A 19932-nucleotide genomic window follows, 5' to 3' on the forward strand; every position below is an offset into this window, starting at 1 on the left:
CTGCACGGTGTTGGGCTATAAGCACAACCCCCACCTGTGGACGTTGTGCCCTCATACCACCCACATGGGTTCTGTTTCTGACCGTTTGAGTGGACACATGCATATTTGTGGCCTGCTGGAAGTCATTTTGCAGGGCTCTGGCAGTGCTCCTCCTGCTCCTCCTTGCACAAAGGCAGAGGTAGCGGTCCTGCTGCTGGGTTCTTGCCCTCCTACGGCCTCCTCCACATCTCTTGATGTACTGGCCTGTCTCCTGGTAGCGCCTCCATGCTCTGGACACTACAATAACAGACACAGCAAACCTTCTTGCCACAGCTCGCATTGATGTGCCATCCTGGATGAGCTGCACTACCTGAGCCACTTGTGTGGGTTGTAGACTCCGTCTCATGCTACCACTAGTGAAAGCACCACCAGCATTCAAAAGTGACCAAAATATCAGCCAGGAAGCGTAGGAACTGAGAAGTGGTCTGTGGTCACCACCTGCAGAACCACTCCTTTATTGGGGGTGTCTTGCTAATTGCCTATAATTTCCACCTGTTGTCTGTTCCATTTGCACAGCAGCATGTGAAATTGATTGCCAATCAGTGTTGCTTCCTGAGTGGACAGTGTGATGTCACAGAAGTGTGATTGACTTGGAGTTGCATTGTGTTGTTCAGGTGTTCCCTTTATTTTTTTGAGCAGTGTATATGCCGACTGCAGTTTCCTGTGCAGTGGATGGCCAGGGCACTGCAGTGCATGAAAAAACTACAAAGAGGATGCAGCCCTAAAGCGGTGCTGTGGCTGCTTCTTTCTTAGAAAAAATAACCCCTCTCTGGCTGCCCTGGCCCATGTAAATCTAAGAGGGTATCCAGCGAGAGAAGGGTTTAGAAGCATGCCCCCCCCCCCTTTTTATTCATTTTTTTATTTTATTTTTTTATGTTTGCTGACCTCTAGTGTTCTGTGGTGCCTCCAGTGTCCTGCTCCATTATATTATATTATATATACCGTATTAATTTATATATTTATTTCTAAAGAGAAACTGACAGCGACATCATATGCACTAACCTGATATACAGGCTAATACAGATTTCTCAGGAGCTGCTGAATACCTTTTTCCTGATAAAGTGCATTTTATCATCATCATCACTTGTCCTATTAATTTGTATATTTAGGTTAGTGTGGGCGATCTTGCCGTTAGTTTCCCTTTTTAAATAAGCTTCTATTTTATCTTTAAAATCTTTAAATGTTGAAGCTTATACACTGATCATTAGGACTATTAATCAGTTGACATGTTCTGATCTGTACAAATTACTTCTAATAATGTCTCACCGGCAGGAATACAATGAAATGGGACACCTATATATAGATAACATAGGATCACACCATTCACAAAAGGTGATGGTCACAGCTCCTCCTCCCCCTTTTTGCACAGGTCACAGAGCATACCTAAAAAATTCTCCCATTGAATTCACTAGGGCCCCATCAAGTCTATTATTTTCTACTGTCCATGTGGCTGTTGTAAAGCGTGACTTTAAATGCTCTTAACAGCAGTTCATGCAAGATGGCTGCATCCATAACCGTACAAATCTAAAGAAAAAAAGAATCTGGTATATGTAAGAATTAGAGATGAGTGAATTTACAGTAAATTCGATTCGTCACAAACTTCTCGGCTCGGCAGTTGGTGACTTATCCTGCATAAATTAGTTCAGCTTTCAGGTGCTCCCGTGGGCTGGAAAAGGTGGATACATTCCTAGGAAAGAGTCTCCTAGGACTGTATCCACCTTTTCCAGCCCACGGGAGCACCTGAAAGCTGAACTAATTTATGCAGGAAAAGTCATCAACTGCCGAGCCGAGAAGTTCGTGACTAATCGAATTTACTGTAAATTCGCTCATCTCTAGTAAGAATAATGCAGATAATACAATTCTTTTAATGGCTATAACCATAAAAAATGCCCAGAAATGCTGAAAATTGTGAGCAAACTTTTTTTAAAATTTTTATGCAATAAAATCCCCACTTAGGCAAAAACCTCAGTGGCACAAAAGTATTGCTTTTGAAGAGCAAATGAAGGGATGTGTAATGTTTTTGCATTATAAATGGATTAAATAATGTTTCAAGAAAATTTACATTGATGTCCAACTTTGCCAGCAAGGCAGGGCAAGACTGCAATGTGCCGAGTGTTCATTCAGTGCTGGACATTAATGTCTTCTATGGATGTGGCCAGTTTGGTTGGCTGAATAAGAATTCTTGGCAGCGCCCCTCTTTTCCTGCACTGGTAGATCACGTGTCTGTGAGGGATGTGATGGATGTAGTAGCCTGGGCATTTATGGTAGTACTTTATTTGTTGTAACTAAGGTCCTATGTAAGTCAAGCAGTTCTTTATTTGCTTTAGAAAGGCATTCTGAGGAAGTGTAATGTAATGAACAGCATGTTAGCAGTTTCCTGACTTTGAAGAAGCATTCTGGGATTTTTTTTTTCTGTTTATAGGTTTTTTTTGTGTATACTTTGTGCTTACCTGTTTTAGCTGATGTGTCATGTATGGGTTTGACTTTTTATACTGGTTTCCAATTCCAACTAGAAATTACATTATAATGCTGTTTAAGTTTCCAATGAATCCCCTTCCTAAGTGTGTGGCATTTGATCACTGCGCCTGGTCATCTAATTAGACTGCTGATGCTAGGGCTCACCCAGGTGAGCTGAAACTTGGTTGGTGTTGGTTTGCACTGAATGCAGTTATGATGCACTTCCTTAGAGAAACATTTTCATGACACTGATTTGACCTATAATCAAACTTGTGGTGGAAAAGGGATCTTAAAGGGGTATTCCAGAATTTTTTTTTAATTGACTATGCTACAGTTGGGCTGTAAAGTTTGTGTAGTTCATAATAGTGTCTGTACTTGTATGTGACTGTTTTCTCACAATCCTGTGATTTTTCGCCCCAGTATTTATTTTTAACAGCATACAAAATTACTCAAGTCTCGGGTATTCCCAGATTGCAGTGCATCGAGACGTGACATCACTAGTCAGGTGTGCAATGTCTGCTTCAATGGGGGGAGCGACTGTTGGGTTGGAGAGAGATCATGCAACAGCTGTAGGCACCCTGGTTAAGAAAACACTGGTCTTTTGAATGGATGCAGTTCATTTTTGTTTCAATGGGTGGGGTGGCAGATGTGTGGGAGGGAGGAATGGAACTTCACATTTACAAATAATGAACTATGCGATGTGTAGTTTAAGAGACCGAACTCCAACAGGAAATATCCAGTTCACAAAAACATAGCCATTTAGCCCCAAGACAAGCGCAGACCCTTCCTAAGCATGTCCATTACTGTCTGCCAGGTACGTACTAAAATCACCTTGTGGTGGAAAACCCCTTTTACTGCATTTTACACACATTTGTACTGCTCTGTGACTTTCTAAATTTGTGGTAAAAATGACAGATTACCATTATTTGCACAATTGCTATAAAATATCACATTTTTTCTGCGCTATTGGGAAAATCACTGCAAAAAACAGAAAAACTGCTGCAAGAAACAGTATGGGCATTTCTTTGGGACAGGTGTATAACTACTATATATACTCATCCCACGGAGGTAACATCCGTATACAAATAGAGCTGGCAGGTGTCTGGCAGCAGGATTGATCTGGTAGGTGGTGAAGTCAGCTGACCCAGGACGAACTACTTCTGACATGTCATTCACATCGTGTGTGGTGTGTGTGGGTTTTTTAACCTGTGCTCAAAACAGTGGTCTACTATGGTCTTGGGCACGGGTCTGTCAGTTTTTGGAATCTTTCATGATGTTATAAAAAAGTATAAACTGATATGACAACCGTATGTAAAAAAAAAAAAAATGTGAATGCATCTTTATCCATGTAATTTTCTGTGGGTTAGACTGGTGATCACGTGACTAAGTTACAGCAATGAAATGAATAGGTGCAGCTGTGCTGGAATAAAACAAATGGCACTGTAGTACTAGATATGGGGAGTGTTCCTGATATTGAAAAGGGGGGGGGGGGGGGGGAACTGTACCTTGCTGGCTCTTAAAGGAGACTTTTTCTATTCCATCCTGCCCAGGCTGCAAAAAAAAAGACAATACGAACTTTCACTTACCTCCATATGTTCTCCTGGAGCTCCGCAACAGCTGATCTTTGGGCCAGGCTGTCTGCTTCCTACTTCCTTTTAGCCCGGTACAGCGCTTCAGCCTATCACCGGCCACATCGTTCCCCCGCCTCGGCCAGTGATGGGCTGAAGCGCCGTGTGACGTACCGGGCTAAAGGAAGTAGGAAGTAAACAGGCCGACCGATCAGCTGTTGCGGAGCTCTGGGAGAACATATGGAGCGAAGTGAAAGTTTGTTTTTGTCTTTTTTTGCAGGACGGAATAGAAAAAGTCTGCGCCGGACATCTCCTTTAAGCTTCTTTGATGCATGCTCGGTGTGACACGACAGCCTTAAATATAAATCTTAGAAGGAATAGTTCCCTGTCCAATATTGATTTGTATGCTTGAGGTTTTTCGGTCCAGAATGCATTTGGAGCTTGTATTTCATGGAAGAGCCATTTCAGGTCAATGTGGAAGTATGCCTGAAGCTGGGTGGTTGTACCAGGGATCTTAGGGGGACATGTATCAAAGATTTTAACCCTGTTTTGTGTTTACATTTTTAGCGCAAGCTGTTTTTTTGTCTTTATTTTTATTTGGGTAGAGCATTTTGCGTGGAGCATTTCCTCCAGATGTGTATGTTTCGGTGTACCTTGGAGTGACCTATTTACTACACACAAATTTATCAACTGTGTACATTTCATTTACCTGCAGAAATCAGGTGCAATGACCATATTTTTTACGCAAATATAAGCCATCTTGGACTGTACGTAACAAGATGCTCTAAATCATTGATTCCATTTTTTAAAGAGTAAATTGAGGAGATTACTATATTTGCCTGCAATTTATTAAACTCCTTGCGCTTGATTGATAAATTTAGAGCTTCTGCACGTAATTTAGAATTCGGCAAAAGGGTAAACTGCGTCTACCATACACAAATAATGATACATGTCCCCCCTTAGTGTGTGATCTATTTAGAAGCCCTGGGCCCTTATGAGCCCAATAGAACAATATAAAATGGAGTTTAATAACTTTGGCCTAATTTTCTGTGTCATGTATTGGTCTTCTTTCTACAAACATGATTCTGACTTTGTTGTAGTTCTCAACAAGAACTTGAAATAGAAATCAACAGAAAATAGATGTCAATTTTAATGGCACCCAAAAATCTACAATCTCCTGTTCTAATATTCAATTCAGACCACTGTCAGAAGCATCTTTAGGCTAGGAGCAGATGGCAGCTTTTGCGCAACTTGTTGCTTTGGTTACAATTGAGTGAATGGTATCTTAAAAGTTATCTCACATCTTCCCTCCCACCTTGTGTAATGGCAAAGTATTGATAAGTTGTTCAACGGGGAAATCGCACGTCGCATCCAGATCATCATGTAGTTATAACTTAAGTTTAACGTGGAGCTGTCAGCAGGAAACGGGTGTAAATAAGCTCATGGCTGGACATTGTTAATAATCATGATTTTGGACATTAAAAAAAAAAGTGTTAATATAGATCCTTTCCATTTCCGAGGTGTAAGCCTTTGTTATTATGCAAATAAGACTCAAGTGCCCAGAGAGCATTTCCTAGCATGGCAAGAGTACAGGAAGGTTCAACCCATCTCCTTATCCAGTGACTGTCAATCACATGTGGTTGGCAGATGCACATGGCTGGGGGTGATGAAGAGCATGGGCTGGACTCATGCTGGGGAATACTAGCCACACTAACCCTAGACACTCAAGCTTAATTTGCATAGTAACAGAGAGCCACCCCTGAGACCGCTACTGATTTGATAGAGCATGTCTCTCTCATTGCTGCTTAAGATGGGCACCGAAGACTTTTTTTTTTTTTTTTTAATAGAATCTGTCTCCTACGGCAAGGAGATATCAGGGGAGAGAGGGGCCCTGCTTTGTGCTTTTCCAAATCCCCGCTCGTTCTAGCTAATTGAGGTCTCTGCACGGATACCCCCTCTAATAGGACATGTCAAAACACTTTTCTAATTGGTGCTGATTCTTAAGTATGAGCTGTCAGCATTAGTTCACAAAGCTTCTCTAATATACAATGCATTCAAAAAAATCTTCAGATCCTTTCACTTTTTTATTTTAATTTTTTTTAAACATTTTAGGTTGAGACCTTTTGTGTGTAGGTAAAGCATATTCAAGTGTTCCTCCATCATTTTGCACTCAGTACCCCACAATGAGAAGAAACTGACTGTTCACCTTTTTTGCAAATGTATTTAAAAACTAGAATTTTGCATGGACATAAATATTCAGACCCTTCGCTTTGACACTTGACGACGTAGCTCTGGCTCCTCCCATTTCTCTTGATCATCTCTGAGATGTTTCTGCACCTTGATTGGCGTCACCTGTGGTAAATTCAGATGATTGGACAGGATTAGGAAAGACAGAGACAATGTAGATCAGAGAAAACACAAAGTCTGAAAAGAAATAGTAGTAGGTAGAGATGAGCGACGTTACAGTAATGCGATTCGGCACGAACTTCTCGGCTCGGCGGTTGCTGACTTTATCCTGCATAAATTAGTTCAGCTTTCTGGTGGGCTGGAAAAGGTGGATACAGTCCTAGGAGAGAGTCTCCAGCCCACCGGAGCAACTGAAAGCTGAACTCATTTATGCAGGATAAAGTCAGCAACTGCCGAGCCGAGAAGTTTGTGAAGAATCGAATCACTAACTTCGCTCTTCTCTAGTAGTAGGATAAAATTGACCCTTGGTAACAGGAACTGTAGCTAAATCTTGTTAAATAAGGTAGCAGGGCATGGCCGTTCTAAAGATCCAGAGTAGGACTTGTTTATTGATACAAAATAACAATTATATGGAAGGAACCGCCTGTAGTGCCCTCACGTATCCGGAGAAGTGTACGAAAACACTTCTTATGCACTAAAAGTTCACGAGCACAGTGGCCTCCCTTGTTCCTCATTGGAAGAAGTTTGAAATGGCTATGACTTTTTACTTTTACTTCAGCTAGCCGCCCCACCAAACAATGTAACAAGGGACGAAGGGCTTTAGTAAGAGAGGGCAGACAAAGAGTTAAATGATCGTTGAAGGTAAGCTCCAAAGATCCTGTGTGCAGATTGGAGAAACATCCAGAAAGTAAACGCCACAGCACTCCACCAATCTAGGACAGGGAGACTGGTCTGGGTTGAAGAAAAGCTTATTGAGCAAGGTTTTCATTAAAGGGGTACCCCGATGGAGAGAATTTTTTTTTTTTTTTTTTTTTTTTTCAAATGAACTGGTCCCAAAAAGTTAGATTTGTAAATTACTTCTCTTTAAAAATCCTTAGCCTACCAGTATATAACTGCTGCTGTATACTACAGAGTAAGTTTTCTAGTTCTTTTCTGTCTGACAGAGGTGTCAGCAGAGAGCACTATGGTCAGTGTCAGAACTGTCCAGAGCAGGAGAGGTTTGCTATGGGGATTTACTTAAACTCTGGACGGTTCCTGACACAGACAGAGGTGTCAGCAAAGAGCATTGTGGTCAGACTGGAAAGAACTTCACAACTTTTGACTTTCTAACTTTGACTTTGTCATATTGAGTTCAGTATAATGGGGGGAAAACTTGTGTTTTATAAAAATAAAAAAACTTACTGAAACATTATACAATTTTTCTTTACGTCTGCTTCCTCAGTTCACCCATCCCCTTTCTTTTCTATTGTTATCTGTAATGTTTCCAGCAGATAATAGGTTGATGACTTGTTATTATGTGATTGTGTTTGTGTTGAGTTTTGTTTGATAGAGCCCATCTAAGTATTTCATACCAACGTTTTCCTTTTTTCTCTTCCCATTTTAGACCAAGGAAGATAAATTATCCAACCGTATCCAGAGTATGCTGGGAAACTACGATGAAATGAAGGATATGATAACTGACCCACCTTTGTCACTTGGACTTTCCAAGCACAGTGTCCCTCCTCCTCCATCCGATGATAAATCGGGACAAAGCTTCTATGCTGACCAGAGACATAGTACTTCACACCAGAGCAGTAAATGGACTCCTGTGGGGCCTGCACCAAGCACTTCTTCTCAGTCCCAGAAACGTTCCTCATCCAGTTCACAAGGAGGTCATAGCAGGAGCAGCAGCAGTCAAAGACATGATAGGGAGTCCTATAGCAGTAGCCGGAAGAAGGGGCAACACGGGTCAGACCACTCAAAATCACGGTCCATCAGCCCAGGAAAGCAGTCTGCTTTGAGTTCTAGCCATTCCCGTCCTCATGGGATTGATCATCACAGCAAAGATCGTACACGCTCCAAATCTCCAAGAGACCCGGATGCTAATTGGGACTCCCCTTCTCGTGCCCCTTCATTCTCAAGTGGACAGCACTCCTCACAAGCATTTCCACCATCTTTAATGCCCAAATCTAGCTCAATGTTGCAGAAACCTACAGCTTATGTACGGCCAATGGATGGGCCTGAATCTATGGAACCCAAATTGTCCACTGAGCACTACAGTGGTCAGTCTCAAGGCAATAGCATGAGTGAGCTGAAGTCCTCCAAAGCACACTTAACCAAACTGAAGATCCCTTCTCAACCTCTGGATGTAAGTCACTGTTTCTCTAGCCTCTGTAACCTAAAGGCTTTGTTCACACATTGTAAGGCTGCATTCACACTCCATCTGCATTCATTTGAATGAGCTGACAGGACTCAGATAGTGACTCCTGTCGGCTAATTTATTGCCCCGTATTAAGTTTTCTGGTAGGACTGTAAACCGCGGTATGCTGCGGTTTTCAGTCCAGCCAGAAAACCGGATATGGGGCAAAAATTAGCCGACCAACTGAGTTAGGGTTGACCACAAATCTTCTTAGGCATTCAGGCCTATTTTACATAGAGTAGATATTTACATTGGTAAATGGTTAGGCCATATGTACCTACCAATTTTGCAATATATATATATATATATTGGTTTTCTCGCCTAAAAGTTTTGCAGTTTTTTTTTCTTTTTAACCCAAGAATTGGTACAGAAGGTCCCTTGCAGTACTGATTAACTTCTTACTTTAAAGGGTCCCTGTCATTTTAGAAAAACTTTAGACATGTCAGACAATTCAAAATTCTTGGTCACTTGGGGCACAATGGCACACTTCACTTAAAGGCTGCAATGTTTGTCCAGCTGCACTAGACAGGCTCCAAACACTTGGGAGTTTGGGCTCAATCTTGGCAGTAATGGCAACACTGATATGTTGTGAATACTCTAGGTGGAGTTTCATTGCCTACAGGAGAAAACTGGCATAGGAAAGTCTGCATTTATTTTTAATTTTTATGCCAGAAAACTGTCATGCAAGCATTGACACATTGACAAATCCCCCCCCCCCCCCCCCCCCCAACAATGTTTTTAGGACCAGAGTGTTTGCCACTTTTTTTTTTTTTTTTTTCCTGTCATCTACTCAGTGTGTTCCTAAATTTACATAAGAAACTGTTTGATCCTCTGACTAGTAGCAACTAGTTGGGAAAGCTTAAAGGGGTACATGGGGAAAAAAAAAAATTTTTTTAATCAACTGGTGCCAGAAAGTTAAACAGATTTGTAAATGACTTCTATTTTAAAATACTAACCCTTCCAATACTTATCAGCTGCTGTATGTTCCAGAGAAAGTTCTTTTCTTTTTGAATTTCCTTTCTGCCTGACCACAAGTGCTCTCTGCTGACACCTCTGTCCATTTTTTATGAACTATCCAGAGTAGGAACAAATCCCCAAAGCAAACCTATCCTTCTCCGGACAGTTCCTGACATGGACAGAGGTGTCAGCACAGAGCACTGTGGTCAGACAGAAAGGAAATTAAAAAAGAAAAGAACTTCCTGTGGAGCATACAGCAGCTAGGTAGTACTGGAAGGATAAATAGAAGCTATTTACAAATTTGTTTAGCTTTCTGGCACTAGTTGAGGTAAAAAAAAGAAAAAAAAATTCCATGGGAGTAATGAGACAAGAAAAACCAGAGTTTTGACAGCCAGAATACAGTGATTATTCCCAAAGGTTTTTCCTTTTGCATAACATAGTTTCCTTGCACAAAGCAGTTCAAAGGTTGCCAGAGCCATAGAACACGTCACTGTCCTGTAGTCTCACCTTTATATTACTCATGGTTAATCAGCTCGATGTGAGCTAACAATGTTGTATCAGTTGTTGGTTCTGTCTGCAGTATATGGAATAAGAACATAAAGTGTTAGTTATTTTCTTGGCATAATCTGCTTCTCTTTTCTTGCCTACACAGACAGATGTAAATGTAAAGCTTTTTTTATGGTCATACATATATATGGTCTTATCCACCTCTTAGGAGAGAATCCACACGTCTCTGCATTATACATACTAGGAAGTTGAATTAATACCAATGACTTTGAGTTTCACTTTTCTATATTGTGTTTTTCAGCAACTCTCACTTTTCTATTTCAGGCCTCAGCATCTGGTGATGTGAGCTGTGTGGATGAAATTTTAAAAGTAAGTAATTTTTATTTTATTTTAACTAATGTTCTTAAAGGGGTACTCTGCTACTCAGCATATGGAACAAACTTTTCCGAGTGCTGGAGCCGGTGCCGTGAGCTTGTGATGTCTTAGCCCCCGCCCCCTCATGAAGTCACTCACTGCCCCCTCAATGCAAGTCTATGAGATGCTGCCACGCCCCCTCTCATTGACTTGCATTGAAGGGGCGGGGCATGATTTCATGAGGGGTGGGGTTATGACGTCATGAGCTCTCGGCACCAGCTCCAGCGTTCGGAACAGTTTGTTCCAAACGCTGAGCAGCGGAGTACCCCTTTTTAAGGAGATTTTCTGAAATCTGGGGGGGGGTTTTTTTTGGGGAAAACCTCTTAACTAAATCCAATTTAAGGAAATAAACATATTCAAAATAATCCTAAATATTGCTTAAATGGGCAGTAGCGGTAATTTCGGTGCTGTGCCCTTATTTCCTCTTGGCACTACTCCTTTAAGAAAGCTGAGCATGTGGTGTACGGATTTAAAAAGTCTTGTAGTTGAGCGAAAACAAACAAATGGGTACAGCTCTATTATTTAGTTTGGAGACTACCGTTTCATTTTTGTTGTAACGTGACAATCCAAAGAGGAAGCAATTCAAAGTTTAAATATTTAAAGAGGACCTGTGGCTTTTCCTGACCTGTCTGCTTTAGTAAATATTTGTATGCCCCATGGAATAACAATTCTGGAGCTTCTTTTCTTATAGCTCTGTGTCTCTCCTTGTTGAGTAAATAACCAACTGGGTGTTACCAGCTGAGGCAGTGTCCCTAAACAGTCTGACACTATCCATTCGAAGCGGACAGTCTAGATGGTGAAGGGACAAGCCCCCCTCTAGTAGCACCCAGTTGTCTATTTAGTCATGTGTTTCCAGTAGGACTAATGTATGGTCTATGAAATAATTCAGATTTTTTTTATTATACTCTTTCAAGTATTTACTAAAATAAGCAAGGATCATAGACCTAACAGGAGAGATTACATGTATTCTATAGATACTACTTTAACCCCTTGCGGCAAAGTGACATAGATGGTACATTGGGATTTCAAGTGCTTTGGCACAATCGGACATACAAGGTACATCAGGAGAATGACTGACAGATTTGGGAGCATTGCTGGTGTCACTGCTTGAGTGTTTTTGGTTTTTTTGTTGCTTTCCTTAAATCTATACTTTTGATTGCAGGAAATGACCCACTCATGGCCTCCCCCTCTAACTGCCATCCATACCCCATGCAAAACTGAGCCTTCCAAATTTCCGTTTCCAACTAAGGTTTGTATTAAAGAATTTTTGTTGTGCTGTACAGTATTTTGCTTCTATGTGTGTGACTAGTTTTTAAATATGTTTTTTTTAAAGGGTAAGTGTAAATTAAAGGGATTACTTGTGGAAAATATCTGCATTGAAATCTGTGTGGGTTTTCCATACAAATACAATGGATCTGGTGCAGATTTTACCTTCCCCATAGATTTTCAATGAGGATGTCCAAAACTGTCATAAATTGACACAATGCACATTTTAAAATCTGCAATGCAGTCAGCAAATGTATCTTTTATGTATGGCATGTGACCACTGAGGTCAGTGATTGGTTGCATCATCACATAAACAATGCACTCAATTTTGGGATATTTTATTTGCAGTTCATCTTTCTCAGAGGCCTTTTCTGAAATGGCTCCTGGATAGAGATGGCCAATGCTGGCCTTAGTGGCAGTGACAATGTACTACAAACAGAGATTAATTGTAGACTTAATATCTCTGCCTTTTGTTATACAGTATTAACTTTATTTCTTACACCTTGTTTTTAGGATTCCCAACAATCAAGCTTTTCCAGCACTGATCAAAGTGAGTGTGTTCTTCATATAATGTAAACTTAATTCTTCTTTATTGTACTATGGGGGATGTATGTGTTCTAATCCCATGCGGATGTTTATATTAAAAACTATAAATATCTACTCCCTTAGTTACCATGACTGTGTTTTTTTTTTTTTTTATCTCACAGAGCGGTACAGTGTGTCAACAAAAGCTTCCAATGGTCACCTACCAAAATCGTAAGTTGCGTTGTATTTAGAAAACATTCCTGTTTCGTTAATTTAATGTAATGTGTTTTAAACATTATTTTTTTTTCTGTCAGTACACAAAGTAAATTACTCTATGCAACTTGAGTCTGTAGAGGAAAACTAGCTAAAATAATACCAGTCCTATATTTCAGGTTATTGTGATAGCGTGTTGTCTGGTACAGGATTACATAGGGGAGTATAAATAGCACACAGGGAGTTTTCCTAATGCCACTAAGCTGGCAGCAGCTTTCTGTCCTTAAAGAACACTTGTTGATCTGTAATTTTGATTCTGTATCCCGTCTGTTATTTATCCATTTGCACATGAAAAATAGACCATTACTTTTTTTAATAGTGTTATTTAGTTATGTTTAATTTGTTTTATTAACGTTATTAGATATCCGCTTCTAGGAACTAACATCTGCATGTTGCTTAACTAACCTTTCCAAGTACAATGTAGTACATGAGATGAGACCATTTCTGGAGCCATGGAAGACAAATGTAAAAATATCAATTGTTTACATTCATAGAGCTGAAAAAAATTACACAGTAGAAAAGATGTTGATTTAACAATTATTTTCTAATTACACAGTAGAATGTTCATATAACATATAATTATTTTTTAATTTTGATTCCATTTATAATTTTATAGGACCCCTTTTAAACATTTTACATTATAGTTATGATGGCTGCTTTATGCTTCAAACATAAGAGTGGGAAGTAGCAATGATCAATTGTTGTGAAGTATATTGCCAATTCACTTCCAATAAATCAATACATAAAGTACATAAGAAACTTAAATATTTTTATCTTATGAAACATCCACATGCATGGGGCAGCGAGGGGACAGGTTTGCAGAATCATTGAAGGATCAGTTACAGCTGCTACCCTAGAAATCTGCAGAGAGGGAAGGGACTGAGATTCAGAGATGGATAAACACAGCTAAGACTGCTGCTTCCAGTAAGTGTTCTACTAGATCACTTGAGTACTGGATTCATAGCAACACTGCTTATTACTGCTGTATAAAGTCCTCCATGCTGCTGTAAGATACACAGAAGCAGCATGGAGGTCCTTATAACACCACACGTGTAATTCATATTTGTCAACAGTTAAATCATAGGTGAAGATGTCAAGATTGATGCATACCTTATTTTCAGTAGTTTTGTTTATAGCAAATTGATCTGTTTTACAGCATGCTGAAGGAGGACCTAAAGCTGAGCAGCAGTGAAGATAGCGATGGAGATCAGGTGCCTTTTTAACAGCAACATTTCTTTTCTATTTTGTGTGTTTATTTTCCATCTTTCTTTTCCCTTTTCCATGAAAATTCCTTTTGACTAGTTTGGCAAGGTAGCTTTTGTTGAGCGGTTCTTTGAAAGTCTAGCTGTTTTATGTTAGGATACTTATCCTTGTTAATGTTGCATAGATCTCACAGAAGTACTAATTACTATTTGCGGCCTGTGTAATCTACAGACGTGACGGGTCCTCTAGAGTGACGGACCCTTTTTTCTAGCCACTGTCAGGTTGTGAACACCCTGTGTATACGTGAGCAAGACCATCCCACAGACTTGCATCATGTGTCCTTCTCAATCACGTAACACGTTTATAAACCCAACCAATCACTAGAACAAGACCTGAAACATGCACGCTTAGCGCATTCTCTCTCCTGACTTGCATTTATAGGGACCTATCTTTAAAAGTTTTAATTGGTCAAGGTCTGAGTGTTCAGTCTTTATTGATAAATCAAAAGGTTTTTTCCAGCGACAGACCCCATTTCATTTAATACATTTTCATGCTTTGCGTGATCCTTTCTATAGTAGCATGGAGACTTTGATATTTTGAGATGATTGAAGATAAAAACCCATAGTAAGTTCTGTAACTGATACATTGAATGGCTTTGTTTTAGTTACTTACAAGGTGCTACTTTGTTTTTTCTTTCAGGATTGTGATAAAACTGTACCAACCAACACACCTGGAAGGTAAGTGGCTTTTAGACATTCTTTAGGGGAATCACATTTTCATTGTTTGATATTTTGCTAATTAGGTTAGCATTTGTAGAATAAGGCAATTACCTATGGTTGTTTATCAGATTTGTTCACCATTATGTAACATTTTACAGTTTACATATAGATATCTATTTACATAAGAAGCAGAGTCTTGTAGACATAACTTGTACTAGTTTTCGGGGAGAGCAAGTCTAAAGCTGATAACACCGTACATGATTCTGCTGTGGTCAGTGCTGAAATCTTCTTGCATTCCTTGCTTAACTGTCTGTCTGCTGTGTCTTTTTGTCAACGATATTACTAAAATGCTTCATGTGAATGTGTTAAGGCTCTGCTTGCATCTGCTTCAGTGGCTTCCTTAGCAGTTTTAATCGCTGTATCTTTTACACTTTGGTGATTTGAGAGAGACCCCATTATAAATCGACAAAAGCCACCATTTTTTTTTTCTTGCTAATAAAGATTGAATGTGATGTTGGCCCCAATTATAGAACTATTATAGATTAAGTGGTATTCCATTGTTCTAAAATTCATTGTATGGTTGGTGCAAAACAAATGATACTTTCCTACCCCTGGTGTAGCTCTTTCTGGCCCCACACTGTTGGACTCCTCTGCTTGCTTTACAAACGAGAGGTCAGAGTAGGACCTGCCTGCTTGGCCATTCACTGGTCGCGGAAGTGTCTCATATCATCCAGTGATTGACTGTGCTGGTCCTGCTCCGACCTCTTGTCAGAAGAGAGAAGCAGTGGGGGACTTGAAGCACTCGGAACGAGAGCTCTAGGAACAAGGGGGTAGGTAAGTATTGTTTTGGGTATTTTTTCTTTTACAGCTTCTGTGTATTACAATAATATAGTGCAAAGTGCCTGTTGCTCAATGCTGTTCAATGTCTATTTCTTTTGGTAACTATTCTGGCACTTTAACTGGCTTCTGCTGATTGCCTAACTTAGCTGATTTACAATTATAGGGGTATCCGAGAATAGGAATACAAAGCCAATTTCATCCAAAAAAGGCACACTCCTGTTTTCTCTAATGAAAAGAACATGAGCAAATGCAGAGTACATAAATTTTTTTCCCCTCTTTAGTAACTCTGAGCCATCACAGCCTAACAGCGAAGGAGCAGAGAATTCCAGGGACGATTCGAGCAGTCACAGTGGATCAGAGAGCAGCTCCGGATCCGATTCAGAAAGTGAAAGCAGCTCCAGTGATAGTGAAGCTAATGAACCCTCCCGCAGTGCCTCTCCTGAGGTAACAATCAAATCTATGTACTGTTGTACAGCTGTAAAGAGAAAATAATTGTAAAGACTGCTCACTTTAGAGAAATTGTTCCTTACAGAATTCTATAGGTTTTAGAGTTATTCAATATGTAAAATAAGCTAGAAAAACTATACTTGTCGTAACTAGGGTTGCTCAAACAATTCTATAGGAACATTTAAGCATAAAATATTCAATAAGGGGCTTTAGCAGGATATGACTAAACATCCGCCATGTGGCTCTGTTTCCCTGCTATTCACATAGTCCTGGTGTGCTGCATGGTGACGAGCCGGTTCACACATGGGTTTGTGTGTGAAGTAGTTTTTCTTTATTTTCTGAATATCTAATGGTTACATAGAAACCCATGTGTGAAACTGCTGTTCACAATGCAGCATGCTGGACCCGCAGCCAGGTAAATGGCAGGGGGACTAGGGAGCCAGCCAGGGAGAAGGGCAGCTGTTCAGCCTCACCCATTTTTTAAGTATATACACTTCCTTGTTATTACACTCATCATTCCCTATGAAATTCTGCAGTGGGGTTTGTTTATTCAGGCTCCATGTGCCTGAAGTCACAAAGATTTCGTTTTTAGTTTAAAGAGGAATCTGACAACAGTAGTCTTCCCTAAATGGTTTCAGTGAGGAACCTTCTGTTAAAGGGGTTCTCCGGTGCTTAAACATCTTATCCCCTATCCAAAGGATAGGGGATAAGATGCCTGATGGCCGGAGTCCCGCCGCTGGGGACTCCCGAGATCATGCACGCGGTACCCCGTTTGTAATCAGTCCCCGGAGCGTGTTTGCTCCGGGACTGATTACCGGCGATTACAGGGCGGGCGGCGTGTGACGTCACGCTCCGCCCCTCAATGCAAGCCTACGGGAGGGGGCGTTATAGCTGTCACGGCGCCTCCCGTAGGCTTGCAATACAGGGTGGAGCGTGATGTCGCATGCCGGCGCAGGCGTGACGTCACACGCCACCCGCCGGTAATCTGTCCCGGAGCCAACACGCTCCGGGGACTGATTACAAACGGGGTGCCACGTGCATGATCCCGGGGGTCCCCAGCGGCGGGACTCCCGCAATCGGGCATCTTATCCCCTATCCTTTGGATAGGGGATAAGATGTTTAAGCACCGGAGAACCCCTTTAATTCAATCTGGTCTTTCCCCTGCCCTAAATTATACATAGATCTTCCCTGCAAGTTTCCTCCAGCTAAAAACAGACATCAGTGTCATGTAGCCTGTTACTATTCTGTTTCTAGCACCGCTTGTAAGAAATACTGCTTGGGCAGAAAACTCCACCTTGGCAATTGACTGGTCACTTTAATAGCCCCCAGTTGGCTGCTCAATTTCTTAAACAGTAACATAATGACTCTGTGATCCATTAGACTACAAACTGATTGTATGTACGTCACTTTGTCATCTTTTTCACGCTTATTTACTGTAATGTATTCAAATGTGGGCTTGTTTGCCGAGTAGTCTCAAAAAGATTTGCATTTTCTAGGGAATCCTTTGCATGGATTTAGGGCTAAATAGGGATTTACATAATGTGTCAATGCCACAAGGGACCCTGTTTCTGGGTTGTAGATTTGTTCTGTTTTTTAATGTTACAAAATGTCATAGTGATGAGAACTTTAGTGCTCTTGCTTTTCTTTATTGCTGACCTCAAAGCCACAGTTAGAAGTCTTTTACTGATACACTTCTGTTTCTTTTCTTGAAAGCCTGAGCCTCCACCATCAAATAAATGGCAACTGGACAATTGGCTGAATAAAGTCAATCCGCATAAAGTATCTCCTGCATCTTCAGTTGAGAGTAATATTCCGTCATCACAAGGATACAAAAAGGATGTACAAGAGCAGGTATCCGGAACAAATTACACAGAACCTAGTGGGCCCAAGGAATCTAATAACTCTACCCCAATAAGAGACTCCAAGGGCGCCCAAAAAGGATCAGAGAGTAGTCGTGGGAGGCAGAAGTCTCCAGCTCAGAGTGAAAGTACATCGCAGAGGAGAAATGTTGGTAAAAAACAACCCAAAAAAATTGAAAAGACAACTGTAGAGGCTCCAAGACGAGAGTTAAAAATTGAAAGTGTAACAACAGCAGAAACGACCACCAACCTGCCTGCAAATCGCCATAAAGCAGCCACAAAAGGGTCCAGAAAACCCAGTATAAAAAAAGAAACAAAGTCATCGCCTCGGCCTGCAGCAGAAAGGAAAAAGTACAACAAAAGCTCAAATAAACCCTCCCAAAAATCCAAGGAGTTCATTGACACTGATACCTCATCTTCTGACTCTGATGAAATTGAAAGCCTTCCACCTTCATCCCAAACCCCCAAGTATTCTGAGAGCAATAGGACTCCTCCAGCTAAACCCTCCGTTGAGGAGGATGATACAATTTTTCGGCAACGATTGTTCTCTCCTATGGAAGAGAAAGAGCTTCTTTCCCCCTTAAGTGAGCCTGAGGACAGATACCCACTTATTGTTAAAATTGACTTGAGCCTGTTATCACGGATACCAGGGAGGCCTTTTAAAGAGACTGAACCACCGAAGGTTGAAAAAATTGCACCAGAAAAACATCCAAAAGAAACTCCGAAACAGACAGAAAAGCCTTCCAGCAAAGGAAAAAGAAAACACAAGGTTAGTCCTTGGTTTTTTTCATTTTATATTACAACTTAGTTCTATGTTGATAGTTGACTGTAGATTGTTTGTCTGGTTTCAGCATCATGTTGTATTTATTTTTTGGTCCTAATTTTAAAGGCTTTCAGAGGTAAGTATGTGACGATGAGCCATCGAAATATGGCTCTTCATGAAGATTGCCACAAATTTTTTGTGATGGTTTCTTTTTTGTATATATTGATCTGTGTTGAGGACCATTACCACCCCACCCACCCCTGCCGGCTAATGCGTGTGTCGTCATTAGAGATACATGGAGAGGGCGTGTCGGGGATAAGTTTTATACACCGCAGTCAAAATAAATCATTGGGTTAACTTGTAATATTATTACTTAAAATAAACGGACCAATGCCATCTTGACAGTGTTCAGTGAATGAACTATCACAATGTCCTGTGGAAGTTTTCCCTAGTCTCATTGCTTTTACAGTAAAGAATCCCTGTTTGCAGTAATAGTGAAATCTTGTCATACTTCTCTGTATAACATTTTTTATGTACAGTGGAAAAAACATGTCTTTGGGGCAATCTGATTACAAGCAGAATTGCTTCATAGCAAGTATGAGCACTTGTCTTGTACAATACGTCATCCCTTTTAAAGTGTGCCTGTTGTAGAACAAAAAACTTTTGACATGTCACAGATCGCTGAGACCCAGAGACTAAAGTGCGTTATTGCGCTCTTCACTCCTCCTGATCGCTGGGGGTCTCAACACTGAAACACCAATCGATAAAAACTCTTGACATGTCTGACATTCTAAAAGTGTATGGAGAGAGGCGATGGGGCAACTGTGGTGGTTACTCAGGACCCCAAGACAGGCAGGGGGAGAGAAGCTGGTGGCGATCTCTGGCCCGGCAAAAGCCGCTGCAGTTCATTGATTTAAAGCGCCCGCTTTAAATCATTGATCTGCAACGGCTTCTGCCCGCCGGGGGGGGTTGTTGAAATAGCCGATAACTTAACTTATACCGGAATATCGGTATAAGTTATCGGCTATCTGCCTGAAAGGTGACTGATTATCAGTATCGGCCCTAAAAAATCGATATCGGTCGATCCCTAATGCTTACATACTGTTTATCATCAGCTCCCAAGAAACAAATGGCTTTACAAATTATATAAAATGACAAAAGCAGTAATACTCCTCTTACTGGTACCTGTGTGCTATTCCACCATTCTGTTAGTCTGACTTCAGCTATGAAGTGTTAACCTGGTATATGTCCACTGGTCGCAGAAGTGAGGTCTTGATGTCATTGGCTGCAGCGGTCACATGTTGTTGTATCAACATGTCGTCACTGGAGCTAGGTGAACATAGCAAGGAACCTTTGAAAATTTTCGGTCAGGTAACTATTAATCCTTTTATGTTAGTTTTGTAAGTAGTAAATACATTTTTAAAATAAAAAATAAAAATGGACTGGATTATATATATATATATATATATATATATATATATATATATATATATTCCCAAAATAAAGCAGC

The 19932-nt window shown here is 40.6% G+C and overlaps 1 protein-coding gene across 3 annotated transcripts in view; it reads left to right on the forward strand.

The window, feature by feature from the left end:
* The window catches only part of AFF4 (ALF transcription elongation factor 4), a 101387-nt gene that overhangs the window by 63352 nt on the left and 18103 nt on the right, over positions 1-19932 (forward strand). For all 3 annotated transcript variants that reach the window (XM_056574939.1, XM_056574940.1, XM_056574941.1), the window contains 9 exons: positions 7855-8598; positions 10438-10482; positions 11690-11776; positions 12307-12343; positions 12501-12549; positions 13748-13802; positions 14494-14531; positions 15635-15797; positions 17514-18428. In XM_056574939.1, the coding sequence (XP_056430914.1) occupies positions 7855-8598; positions 10438-10482; positions 11690-11776; positions 12307-12343; positions 12501-12549; positions 13748-13802; positions 14494-14531; positions 15635-15797; positions 17514-18428 (2133 nt within the window). The remainder of the gene's footprint in view (positions 1-7854; positions 8599-10437; positions 10483-11689; positions 11777-12306; positions 12344-12500; positions 12550-13747; positions 13803-14493; positions 14532-15634; positions 15798-17513; positions 18429-19932) is intronic.

The sequence above is a fragment of the Hyla sarda genome, chromosome 4 (genome assembly GCF_029499605.1).
Source record: "Hyla sarda isolate aHylSar1 chromosome 4, aHylSar1.hap1, whole genome shotgun sequence".
Lineage (NCBI taxonomy): Eukaryota > Metazoa > Chordata > Amphibia > Anura > Hylidae > Hyla > Hyla sarda.